The sequence below is a fragment of the Hyaena hyaena genome, unplaced genomic scaffold (genome assembly GCF_003009895.1).
Source record: "Hyaena hyaena isolate Hyena2069 unplaced genomic scaffold, ASM300989v1 scaffold_265, whole genome shotgun sequence".
Taxonomy (NCBI): domain Eukaryota; kingdom Metazoa; phylum Chordata; class Mammalia; order Carnivora; family Hyaenidae; genus Hyaena; species Hyaena hyaena.
The window spans coordinates 93,651-106,722 of record NW_024080899.1 but is presented as its reverse complement, the minus strand read 5'-3'; the positions used below and the strand labels follow the sequence as shown (position 1 = coordinate 106,722).

The window sequence follows — 13,072 nt, the reverse complement described above, 5'->3', positions numbered from 1 at the left end:
AGAAAAACTATTAAATTATTACTTAAAACTCTTCCAATAAAGAAAAAATACAGAGTTAAATAGATTCGTAGGAGAATTCTGTCAGCTCTTCAAGAAACCAGCCATTCCCAGGACGCCCGGGGGGCTCAGTTGGTTGAGCGTCCGACTTCGGCTCAGGTCATGACCTCACAGTTGGTGGGTTCAAGCCCTACATCTGGCCCTGTGCTGACAGCTTGGAGCCTGGAGCTGCTTCAGATTCTGTGTCTCCCTCTCTCTCTGCCCCTCCCCCACTCATATCCTGTCTCTCTCTCTCAAAAATAAATAAATATTAAAAAAAAAAGAAACCAATTATTTCTGTCTTACAGAAATTCTTCCAGAATGAAGAGAGAGACAGAACGTTCAGCTTGCTCTCCGAGGCCAGGACACGCCAGTCTCGAAGGGTCACGCAGAGCCCGTCACGACAGCTCAGAGGCCAACGGGGACGGGCGGAGCCGCAGCGGAAGGGGCTGACAATGAGCTCAGAGTTTTCCGGGAGTGATGAAGATGTTCTGGAACTAGACGGTGGTGTTGGTGACCCAGCACTCGACCTATAAGTGACACTGAAGTGCCCACTGCAAAGTGGCTAATGGCCAATTTTGTGTGTGAGTTTAACTCAATAAAGCTGTGCACATCCTGCTCGCCCATAAAAGGAGACACACTTTCGGGCGTTGTCCACAGGAGATGTTCTGAGCAAGGACGTGGGAGGTCTCAATCCTGCACGAAGGGGCAGGGCTCTAAGGTCAGGGGTCAGATGGCAGGAGCCCCCTCCTGCCCAAGGGGACGGCGAGGCCACCAAGCACAGCAGACCAGGGTGGGCCTTGCCGGCGCCGCCAGCTGGCCTGACCCGAGAAGAGAGCGGAGAGCTCTCTGGGGCTGGGCTGCGTGGGGAGGGCTGGGTGAGGGTCAGGACCACCTTGTCGCCTCTCTGCAGGTGAGGAGCTCTTCCTCCCTCCGGAAGCAGTGGCTCCTCCGCGCCTTGCCTCCCTCGCTCTGAGGCTCTGCCCTCCCTCCCTCGAGCGGGGAGGACCTCCCCGGCCCACACTTAGCACACGGTGACACCGGGCAGCTTCCCGGCCTGCGCAGCGGTCAGCCCCCAGCGAGGGTAACATGGTCCTTCTCAGGCTCTGAGCCTTGAACTCTTCCTTACACTGGATGGCACGGGAGCTTCGCCAGCGGCTTACAGTGAAAGTGTTAAGAGTAAGAGGTTTTCTCCACATCCTCCTCAATGCTGTTCTGGGACTTTCCAAATCCCCAAAATAAACTGCACTTGGGTGCACGTGCGTTCCATGCACAGCGTTTGAGTGGCCTTGATCTTACTTCCTCACCAAATGGGTCTGTTTGGGAGTTAAGACCAAAGCAGCTTAGCCCAGAGACCCTGTGGGTGGGGCCCTGGACCGGCCGCCCCCCGGGGGCACGTCAGGGCATGACGTCCCTTCCCGAGCCCCCCCGAGTGGGGCTGCCCCCTGCCTCCGAAGGCCACTGGCCACAGACGCTACTGCAACGTGCCGTCGTCACAGATGCAGTGGAAGCGCCCAGGAAGGACCCGACGGCAGGACGGCACGGGCTGGTCTGTGGCCGCAGCAGCCAGGCCTCCTCGGAGGAGGTTTTCCGTTAAAGCGACAGCCGACAAGTGGCCCATTCCTCCCTCCCTGGCTCGGACCAGCCCGTCTTCCTCACGGTCCCTCCAGGGTCTCCTGCAAAGGCGGCTCCTTGGAAGGCCACCAGGCCCGCCACGGCGTCTGCACCGTGTGCACGCTGTGTGTCAGCATGGCTTTGCCACCCTCCCCCACCCGGGCTGGCCACAGACCCCTGATGAAGCCCCCACCCCCGTGTAGCTGGGACGGCCACAGGGCTGGATTTGGTCGACGTCCCCAGGACACCGACGGCCCCACCGCCGGAGTCCTGGTCACTGATCTTTAGCATGAAATGGTTCAGTGGATCACGGAGTGTGAATGTGGCCTGTGGGACGGAGGGACTGGCCGCTCTGGGACAGGGGCTGGGGGCTTGCGGCCCTGCGCTCCCAGCCCCGGGGTGGAGGTGAGGCGGCCTTCACCAGCCCTCCCCCACCCCTGCTGTAAGGATCAGGATGGTTGCATGGGGTCCAGGAGCCTTTTCAGGGTGAAAGTCTGGGTTCAGGAAATTCAGGGCTTGTAAGAGCATAGCAGCCGAGGCATGACCTCTGCCGTGAAGTCCTTCGCCACCAACGCTGAGCCGACGGGCAGTGTCAGGAGCACTTCTGTGGCCCCGATGCTGCTGAGGAAGCCCGTGGCACGGAGAAGCCTCCCTGTGTCACCCTGTGGGGGAGGCCTGGGCGGGCGGGAAGGGGTGTAGGGCGAACCCCTTCAGAGCAGCCCGTCACCTGTCCAGAACAGCAGGCCATGTTACTGGGTGTATAACACGCAGCAAAGGCGTAACGGGAGTCAGCTTTGCTCCGAGACCCAGCCTTGGCTCTAGACCCACAGTAAATAATCCACACAAAGCCCCTGCCCTTCTGGGTCTGACACTCAGGGTTGGAGGGAGGAGAGAAAATAAGCCAGAAACAGACATTACAGATAATGCTAAGGGGACGATGAGAAATGCTAAAAATACTGCAAAATGGGGGATGGGGGGTCTCAGAGCTGAGGCCCAAATGACGGAGGAACAACCAGCCATGTGCAGCACTGGGAGAAGACATTGAAGGCAGAAGGGTGGCCAGTGCAAAGGCCCTGAGGCAGAGTGGGGAAATGGAGGCTGGTGCAAGCCACAGCCAAAGCACGGGCCGGAGTCACAAAGGGTGGGTTCCGGAGACTCTGGGTAGAAGTCTGGGGTTTGCTCCAGGCTCCTGGAGACAACACCTGGGAGTTCTAGGCAGGGGGGGCTTGACCTGGCCTGTATTTTCGAGAAGCGACCTGGGTGGGGCTCCTGGCTGGAAAGCAGCTTATAGGAAAGGGCGAGGTGGGAGCAGAGAGACTGCGTGCGGCAGCCACGGTCCGAAGGTGGCGCGGGCCCTGACGAGGAAGGCGGCCTCGGGTGCAGGTTTCAGGAGGGCAACGGCTGACGAAGGGCTGGACGTGAGGGGTCAGGCAGGAGCCAAGGGCGCGGCTGAACCGGGCCGACCGGCCGGTGCTCAGGGAGAAGGGGGCTTGCCCGGAAGTGCAGGAGTCCTGTTTCCTTTCACGAGCAGGACCTGGGCCGGGATCATACTTCCTTTACAGGGAAGCCTGTGAGACACGCTCAGGCAGAGCAGGCGCCACAGGTCCCTCAATGCAGAGGCCGGGGGAGAGACGGGCCCTGCAGACGCGGGAGAGGGCTTGGGACGCCAGAGAGGCGGTGGGCACACTGTAGAGTCCTGTGCACAGCGCCGCGCCCCCAGGAGCACCAGCCGGGGGCAAAGTGCTGCCGGAGGGAAGAGAGGACCATTGCGCTTGGCATTTCAGGAAAGAGCCCAGATGCCCGCCGGCGCCGGGACACAGGACGCATTACGCGGATTCCCACAAACGAAGGAGGGCTGTGCCAGGGGGGCGTGATCGCATCACAAGCACACGCATCATGGAATGACTTAACAAAACAAAAAACAACCACAAAACCGTCATTTTGAGCAAAAAAGGCAATCACAAAAGAATGCATGAATTAAGATATTTATGTAAAATTCAAAAAAGCCTAAATTACACAATATACTGTTTAGAGATAATACGTAGGTAATAAGCATGTGTCTAGAAACATCAGAGCAACGACTGGCATATATTCTAGAGAGCACTTGACCCGGGGAAGTCAGGAGTCGAGGCGCCTGGGGGCACAGGGTACGGAAACCTCTACTTTCTCAGGCTCAGGGGGAGGTATTTGCGGGTGCTAGTGTGTCTGTGTTTCCGCCTGGCGCAAACATCTACGTGCTTTTGTGTGAGCGATGGACTTGCCATTTTTCTTCTCAAACAAAGAGTGAATTGGAGCTGACAGCACAGGCGGATAATGGAGCCAAACAGCCAGACATTTCTCAGGGGGGGTAGAGGGAGGGGACCAGCCCGGGGGGAGGACAGGCCAGGCGAGGACCTTCTCCAGAGCACACGCGCTCACTCACAGGGAGCACCCACTGCGGCAGCGAATCCCCCAGCCCCTCCGGACCCCCACGGCGGGACAGCGGTAGGAAAATCTGCACTTTATGTGCAGAAAGCCCATGATGCCAACTCGACTATATGTAGCTTGAACCCTTATCCTGAGTTCACCGTGGATAACACACTATATACAAAGCCTCTCTGTTTTTTTTAATCCAATGACTTTTCTACAAGCAGCAGCTCGATGCCTGTATCACAAACACGTACGTCTTTCTCACAGAGGCCAGCAGAGTCCCAAGCACTTTGGGGTGTGCGTAACTTCACTGTGGCAGTATTTTTGTCTCTGAATGTCTCTAAAATGTTAATAGGCATGACGATGTTTTGGATTACACTGGAGGAGGAAATAATTCCTGGATGAAAAAAGAAAAGGCTTCCTCCCCAGGCACCAGGTCATTGTCCTGAACCCACACATGTCGCTAACGAGGGGAGCCACGGCCCCATGGACGGCGGTGTGGCCGCGTGCGGGCGTGGGGGCTTTTCCTGGCTTGTTAAGGAGCTCGGGCGGCGCGTTCCTGATAGAAGAAAGAATAGTCACTTCCCAGCTGTTGTGTGGCAGGACAAAATGTGAAATTTAAACCATTAAATGGTTCTGGAAGCAAAGGACCAGGTGGTAAATGGTCTGCAAGGCAGATGGTACTTTTTAATCGTTGTGTTTGATCGTCCTCCGCTCGGCTAGAGACCATAACTACCGCTCATATTTTACCTTTTTCACTCGAATGCTTGCACAATGGTGGCAAAGGTTTAAAAATAACTATCGTCACTCGTAAAAAAAAAAACGGGGTGGGGGGGGAGAAAAAGAAAAAGAAAAAAAAAAGAATCGGTTCATTTATGTCCTCAAACAGGGCAGTGCTGGAGCCGGGCTGCACCGTGGCCATGAGTGGCGGGAAGACAGAGGCCTCAGACAGGCTGGGGGGCTGGCGCCCGGGGGGCTGGGACAGCAACCCTCACGGGGAACCTCGTCCTCCCCGGAAACCTCGGGGTCTCCATAAATAGGACACAGGATAGTCTTTCCCCTACGTTCTAACAGGTAAAGGAGCCGTAGGAACGGAGGCCAGCGGCACTCAGCTGCAAGCCCGCAGAGAGGGGACCGAGGACGCCCACCTCCGCTGGCCCTCCCGCCGCCACACGCCCTCACCGGGGAGCCCTGCGAGGCCAGCATCGGGGCCGGGCAGCCGCGTCTCAGGTCGCCTCTGAGTCACCTGTGATCTGAGGGCACGTGTGTGAATAATGGAGCCATGTGTGTTCAAGGCATGCGTGTGCGGTTTGCAGGATGATCGCCCAAGTCAGGGAAGCCGCGAAGGATGTGGACCCAGAGCCACGGGCCGGCGGACGAAGCCAGCACACCCCGCTGCCCAACGCGGGCAGGGCCACGACTTACAGGCCACGGACGGGGACAGACATGTGACGGACGGGAGCACGCAGCCCGTGGGAACCCCGAGGTGTGCACGGGTCCTGTGGAAGAGCCACGGCCAGGACCCGCTGTACCACACGCAGGCAGTGGTCTGGAAGGAAACCCCTGCTTGTGATAGGCTGGGAACAGCGCACGGGGCTCTTCAAATACGGGGTCTTCTTGGAGATGTGAAACCACGTAAAAGGCATATAATCAAGCATAACTCTTATGGCTGATCTTTCCAGGAGGAAGCCTGTTTCAGTCAGTTTCTAGGCGGGGGGGCAAGTCACAGCGGAGTGCAGGTTTTCACACTCCGTTAAGTGGAGCTCCGGAATATAAACCAGGGTTTCCCAGTAGAAGCACCACTACCTTCTGGGGCCGGGTACTTCCTCATCGTGAGGCTGTCCTGGGCGTGGGGGGGTGTGGTGTCCCGCTTCCGCCCCCAGACCCAGGAACACCCCCCCAACTTGTCGGACGTCCAAGGCTCGCTGGCTCTCATGGCCAAGCCAAGAGTATAAATAACTAGTCCAGCTCATTCACCAAACACGGGGAATCTCTGAAGGGAAACGAGGTTTCCGTCTGTAGATGAATGGAAACCCTGCGCTCTTACGAAATCAATTTCAAATATGGAATACGCTGCACCGACAGGTGCCTTTTTCTTGGTCTGGGAAACCTGCTTTGCTGGGAATGAGGTTCTGCCTCGACCCCCCTGGCCCTGCCCAGCCCTGACAGGGCACTTCCTCTCCCCCTCCCGTCCCCGCACGCCTCACCCTGTCACCTGTGTGAGGGTGTCAGGAATGTCCCAGCTGGTTGGAGACTGTTCTTCAACCTCATTGAATCTCACTGTATGGAGTTACTGACTGTGGTTAAAGCGAGTTCTGAGGGGCAAACTGCTCAGATGCCTCCAAGCTCCAGTTCTCAGAAAGGGTTCAAGGAAATTCTGGAAAATTCTGGAAAGGCTTCACCACAGCTATGGCCGGTGTCACTCACTGACATCAAGGGGATCACCACCAGGTCAACACCGCCAGGTGGTGTTATCTCCCAAACAACCTGCTTTCTGGGGCGCCCCGGGGAGGGCCACACCCACACGGGCCCCAGGGACGGGCACAGAGCTCAGCGGCCACCCGCCAGGCCAGGGTCACGTGTCCCATCCAGTCCCTGGCCTTGATTTTGCTTCCACCCGGCCCCTCTGTGGCAGTGTGGCTTTTTCAGATCAACACCGTCCGGGCTGTTGTAGAAGCCGTGTCTGGAGCGCGGCCCCTCCCCTTTCCGACGGCACCTGTCGGCAGTTACCTACAAGATAGATAACGCCGATGCTGGCCTCCTGACTGAGTGCGAACCACAGCAAATTTGATTACAGGGCCTTGTAAAACGCAAACATAGAAAGACACCTAATTATTATGTCACTTTATAAATCATATGAGGCATAGAAAGTGAAGCCACTTGGGGGCACATGGGTTTTGGTTCCTTCTAAGATTAATTTTCTCAGAAAATAGTAAGTCATCCTTAATAAATGCCAATGGACTGATGGATTTTAACTGAAATCTTGACACAGCTGTAAATTATGTTCCACACAAGAGATTATTTATGTGTTTTATTTATTTCCCCCATCACACCCTAAGTGCATGTTCACTAACAGCGTGAAATAGAAATAAGATTTTGTTCTTGAGACTACAATGTTCTGGTGGCCAACTAATTCATCAAGCCAACAGAGAAGTATGGACGCCAAAGGTCTAGTAAAAGGACTACATTAGATTCACCAAAAACAGGGTCAGAAAACCAAAACAGGGAAATAATGAAACTAGGTTATTCCTCTTTATACCATGAACTTGGATGTGTGCATCTCACAATGTAGTGATGCTTCCTGTTACTGATAAGCTAGCAGTTGACGATATGAATTAGAATTCTAGAATAGGATTATCATTAGAACACACAGAACATTTTTTTTAATTTTTAAGAAAGAGCAAAAGCAGGGGAGGGGCAGAGAGAGAGAGAGAGAGGGAGAGAGGGAATCCCAAGCAAGCCGTGTGCTGTCAGCTCAGAGCCGGATGGGGGGCTCTTTCCCACAATGGTGAGATCATGACCTGAGCCAAAATCAAGAGTCAGACACTCAACCGACTGAGCCACCCAGGCGCCCCAGAATTTTTATTCAGGTCTTATCACATGCAAACCTAACACAGAAGTGGGAGTAGTAGCTCTCAAGATTGAGTCCTTCCTAAAAGTCATTCCAAATTAATGTTGCTCTTGCCACACACATTTAAGGGAAGGACCTAAGCCCGGGTTCTTGGGTAGCTTGGACACATGGCCTGCTGGTCGCTGTTAGCAGACACACCTACAGCTGTGACCACACATGGACAACAACGGAGCCGTGGCCAGCCCAGGGCCCGGAGCCCCCATCTCGTCCTGAGCCCCTCAACACGCCCCTGGGCGCCACCGGGGCACCAGAATGTCTCCCAGCCCCACACCTGCCTTGAAGACTTTCCAGAAGAAGCACACAGCCACGATTAAGGAACCCAAGAAGCTTCGCGGCCACGCCTGCCTCACGGTGAGCCGCGCTCCGCGGGGACCTCCCGAGCCCCCCACCCGTGTGCTCAGGTCCAGCCCAGCCGGGAGGCGGGGGTGCGTAGTGAGCCTCAGCACTGCACGGCTTGGTGTCTCACTGACTCAGGTGCTCAGCTAGTTTCTGGCGTGTTGTCTCTGCCTCCCCCCGAGCTCCACGCACGGACACCGCAAACCCGGGTGTCCGACACCGTCAGGTACATCCCCCCCCAACACCTTCGTAAAGGGAAGCCTCGTGTCTCCAAACAGAGACTTCGAACCTGGCGTTACGGCAGAGAAAGCCCAGGCTGGCTTAGCAAGAGCGTCCTCGATGGGCCTGAGGTCCGTCTGTGCAGCGGAAGCTGACGGAAGCTGTACATCCCAGGTTCTGGGCTCGCGCGTCCCCGGCCCTGCGCAGGGGGGCGGCCGCTCCCTGCCTCGCTCTCCCGCCTTGAGCTCGGGGCGGCTCCAGGCGCAGAGGGCGTGCTCTGTGCTTACCCGAGAAGGGGGCCGTCCGCAGGGGTATTTTGATGGGTGCCAACGTCAGGAAGTGGCAGGGCTGCACGCGGGGGGGCGACGGGCCCCCAAGTCCCTCGGGGTCCACAGACACCACGGCAGCGGCGGTGATGGCGATGGCGGGGCTGCTGCCAACAGGCTTAAGGCTGTTGTGACAACCACCTGCGGAAGAGGGACAGGGAGGTCAGCGTGGGGGCGCCCGGTGGCCGCAGAGAGAGGTGCCATCTCATCGTGCCACATACGAGCGCCCAGAAAGCCAGGGCAGCACAGCCCTGTTCTCAGAAGCCCCCGCCCCAGAATCGAACGGGACGCATTCCCAGCCGGCCAAAGTGCTGACCGAGCCCGGGGCACACGCACACTGCTGTGTGGCGTTCGGAGCCGCCAGGCTTCGTCACCAGGGGCGCGCGTGCCCTAGAGAGAAGTGGCTTTGCTGCGGCGCACATGCATGACACGCGGCTGGGGTGCTGGTGACACGTTCACAGCTGCTCGGAGCAGCGTGAGGGCCAGGGAGGAGCACCGGCCCAGGGCAGGCGGCGGCCGAGGGGCGGGGCGGGTTTTCGGGGGGGGGGGCACAGGTCGGGGGGGCTCAGCTGGTCCCTGAGGATGAGGCTGTCACCTGCCCGGCCTCTGCGGTGGGGAAACGCAATACCCACATCAGCCCGGCTCTTTCCTTGTGGGGAGTCGGGCTCCAAACCCGGAATTCACGTTGCCTTTCCTGGCATAATTGGAAATTTGTGAAAGTTTGCCTCTGTGCCTTTTCTGTAAAGTTTTATTTTTTTATTTACTTGTTTTTCTTATTTATTTTTATTTTTTAGTTCACATCCAAGTTAGTCAGCGTCTAGTGCAGCTGTGACTCAAAAGTCCATCCCTCCGTGTAACACCCGGTGCTCATCCCAGCAAGTGCCCTCCTCAGTCCCCTCACCCATTTAGCCCATCCCCCCACCCCACCCCTCCAGCAGCCCTCAGTTTATTCTTTATATTTCAGAGTCTCTTGTGTTTTATCTCCCCTCCCCGTTTTTATATTATTTTTGCTTTCTTTCTCTTGTGTTCGTCTGTTGCGTTTCTGTAAAGTTTTTTTAAGGAATCTCTGGTCCCTAAAATAAGTATGGTTTCTAGGAAATATTTGGTAGCTACGGCTTGTATCGATGGGTCGAGCTCTGGAAAGCACTTTGAAAACATGTTTTTAAAATGTTAATGTAGATCACCCAACTTTTGACCTAATGTTTCCCTTCATGTAATTCGCCCACGTGCCCAATGCCTGCAGATAAAGGTTTGTGGTGAGAGCCCAGAAACACCAGCAAAGGGCACGTGGCTGTACAGACAACGGTTTGTCCACGGTGAGCCCCGGGCAGCCAGGGAGTCGCAGCGGAGGAGCAGGCGGGGAGCACGCGGCGCCCCGGGGACGGCCGCGGTGTGTTCGGCAAATAAAGCAAATTACAAAATCGTTTCTATTTCTACACCGTAGAGTGGTTCAGCCAACAAATCTTTATTTGGTTGACTAGATGCCAAGCACATCCTAGCTCTCAGGGACGGAGCAGTGAGCCAGACAGATGGCAGGAAGGCCAGCCTGCGGGAACCTCGGCTCCCAGGTGGGGAGGACACACACCACGTCCATCCTTGTTTATTTGTTCTGTGTTACACGCTGATGGGCACAGCGCCGCAGAGGAAAGCAGGGAGAAAGGATTGGGAATTGGTGGGTGGGCTTCACCTCACACAAGGGTGTCAGGAAGGTCTGCCCTGGGACAAGAACCCATAGGTGACAGCCTGCGGGAGGCTAGAGGGGACGAGCAGTGCAGGAAGAGGCGAGGAAGTGCAAAGGCCCTGAGGCAGGCGCCTACCCAGCGTGTTGCAGAAGCTGCAAGGAGATCCGGGGGGTGCAGTGGTGGGGCAGAGATGAGGAAATGTGGGGGTGGGGGTGGGGTTGGAGCAGCGGATGGCGGGAGGGCATGGTGTGGGGGAGGGGCCTGCTCTGACTTCCATTTTAAGGCATCGTCCCGGCTGCTTTATTGGAACAGACAGGAAGGGCGCGAGCCGGGGTATGGCTGCACTCTGCCAGGCCCACCGAGTCTGTCTTTGTCTCTGTCTTTCCATATTTTTCAAATTCCCTTTAACAGGCACATGAGTTTTAAAATTTTTAATTCTTATGGAGCAGTTTCAAGTGTATGGAAAACTGAGCAGCAAGTGCAGGGGGTCCCCACACAGTCCACCGTGGCCGCCCCGTCACCACCTCCCGTCAGGACCATCGACCACCTGATGAGCCCACGTCGATACCTTATTACCAAGTGAAGCCGCCGGGGTTTGTGCCGCACGCCTGTGAGCTCCGCCAGAGCCGTGGCGTCATGTGCTCCCCATCGCCGTCCGGACAGAAGGGGCTCCGTGCCCTAAACTCCTGTGCTCCGCCTGGTCATTCCCCCCACCCCCCAGACCACCGACCAGAACATTTCACTGTCTGTATAGTTGTGCCTTTCCAGAAGGTCGTACAATCGGAACCACACATATGCAGCCTTTTCACACTGGTTTTGTCCACGTATCCGTGTATCTTTGACATCTGTCTTTTCACGGCCAAGAGAGTTCCTTTCCTTTCGTCACCGCAGAACGCCCCGCCGTTTGTTACTAGTGCATCACCTGCTGAAGGACACCTTGGTTGCTTCCAAGTTTCGCAATTACGAATAAAACAGCTGTCGGGTGTGAGAACACGAGTTCTCTACGTGGGTAAATACCAAGGAGGGACCCGCTGGGTCGATGGGAAGGCAGCACGCAGCTCTGCAGGGAACTGCCGGACCCGCCGCTCCAAGTGGCCGCCCGCCCTGCGAGCCCAGCACCGCGGCCGCCAGCTCCTCTCGCTGCTCGTCCTCCGGCCTTCGCTCTCAGGGTCTTCGGATCTCGGCCGTTCTGACGAGGCCATAGCGGTATATCCTCATTGTCATGGTCGGATTTACAGAAAAAAAACCACTATTCTGAATATATAATCTTACTTGATAAGAAAAGCCCACTAGGGAGACTTTATGAGACGGAGTGAAGAGGTGTGGAAGGTGTCCCCACGGCCTCCCCCGCTGAGCACCGCTGGTCTTCTGTCACGCAGGAAGCCGGCAGCTTCCGGGCCGCGTGGTCTGCCACGTGCTGTGGGGCCACCGTCACAGCGCAAGTCCCGCCTTGCCGTGCGCTTCACAAAATGACCACGTCCCTCACCTCCAGGCGGCTCGCCCACGTCCAGTCACTATGGGAGTCCAGTCGTCCGGGCGCTAGGCCTGCCTCCCAGATTTGCCGTGTTCACTCCCGCCCCCCGCATAACAGGCACTGCCTCCTGAACACAAACATGACAGAAACAACGGTTTGCAAACAAGTTCATTTCTGCACACGTTGCTCTAGGATAGAGTATTTTGGGGTGTGCGTGTCTCAGTTTAATGAGGCAGTTTTGTGAAAGGCGACACGCGGCAGAGCCCCCTACAAACGTTTCTTAAGTGTGTCTTCTCTCCCCCAGGATTCATCCGTTCAGATGCTCTCACCATAGGTGTTTAGCCGTCTGTTTGTGCTGGTCAGAGACAGACCCGCCGCCGTGACTCAGCACCAGGTTCCATGGCCCTGGGGGCGTGTCGTCCGAGGAATTTCTCTAATAAATCCAACCTATTCTTCAAAATGAAGATGACCTTTTAGCAATAAATGGCAAAGTAATTATTGATGTTTTCAAAGAAGCAGATGTTAAGGCAAGAGTGTTTTATAGATGGAAGTGTGCGGACATTTTTATTATCATGTGATATTGCTGTCAAAAATAATACGTCACTTCCTGATTTCAAGCTATACTATGAAGCTATCATTGCCAAAACAGTATGGTACTGGCATAAAAGCAGACAAATCGGCCAATGGAACAGAACCAGGAGCCCAGAAACAAACCCAAGCATAAAGGGTCAATTAATATTTCACAAGGGAGCCAAGAGCACTCAGTGGAGAAAATATAGTCTCTTTGGTAAACGGTGCTAGAATAACTGGAAGAATGAAACATGACCCATGTCTTTAAAAATTTCTTTTTCATGTTTATTTTTGAGAGAGAGAGCGAGCAGAGGAGGAGCAGAGAGAGAGGGAGACACAGAATCTGAAGCAGAGTCCAGGCTCTGAGCTGTCAGCACAGACCCCAACGTGGGGCTTGAACCTACAAACCATGAGATCATGACCTGAGCCAAAGTTGGACGCTCAACTGACTGAGCCACCCAGGTGCCCCAAAACTGGACCCATGTTCTACGCCACTCATGGAAATTAAATCCAAGTGGATTAAAGACAGAAATGTAAGACCTGAAACCGTGAACCCAGAAGAAAGCAGATGATATTTTGGAAATTATACCTGAAGCTCAAGCAACATAAACAAAATCAGCACGCGGGACCACATCAGACTAAACAGCTTCTGCGCGGCAGCACCAACCATCAACAAGGTGAAAAGGCACCCGCAGCACGGGGAAATGAGTCATTTGCAAACCATGTATCTGATAAGGGGTTTGTTCCAAAATATATATTAATAAAAATATAGCTC

The 13,072-nt window shown here is 55.5% G+C and overlaps 1 protein-coding gene across 1 annotated transcript in view; it reads right to left on the bottom strand.

Annotated features, from left to right (window-relative positions):
* The window catches only part of TCERG1L (transcription elongation regulator 1 like), a 179,224-nt gene that overhangs the window by 127,799 nt on the left and 38,353 nt on the right, over positions 1–13,072 (bottom strand). Inside the window, exon 7 of the mRNA XM_039245738.1 lies at positions 8,533–8,712. Within this exon, the coding sequence (XP_039101669.1) occupies positions 8,533–8,712 (180 nt within the window). The remainder of the gene's footprint in view (positions 1–8,532; positions 8,713–13,072) is intronic.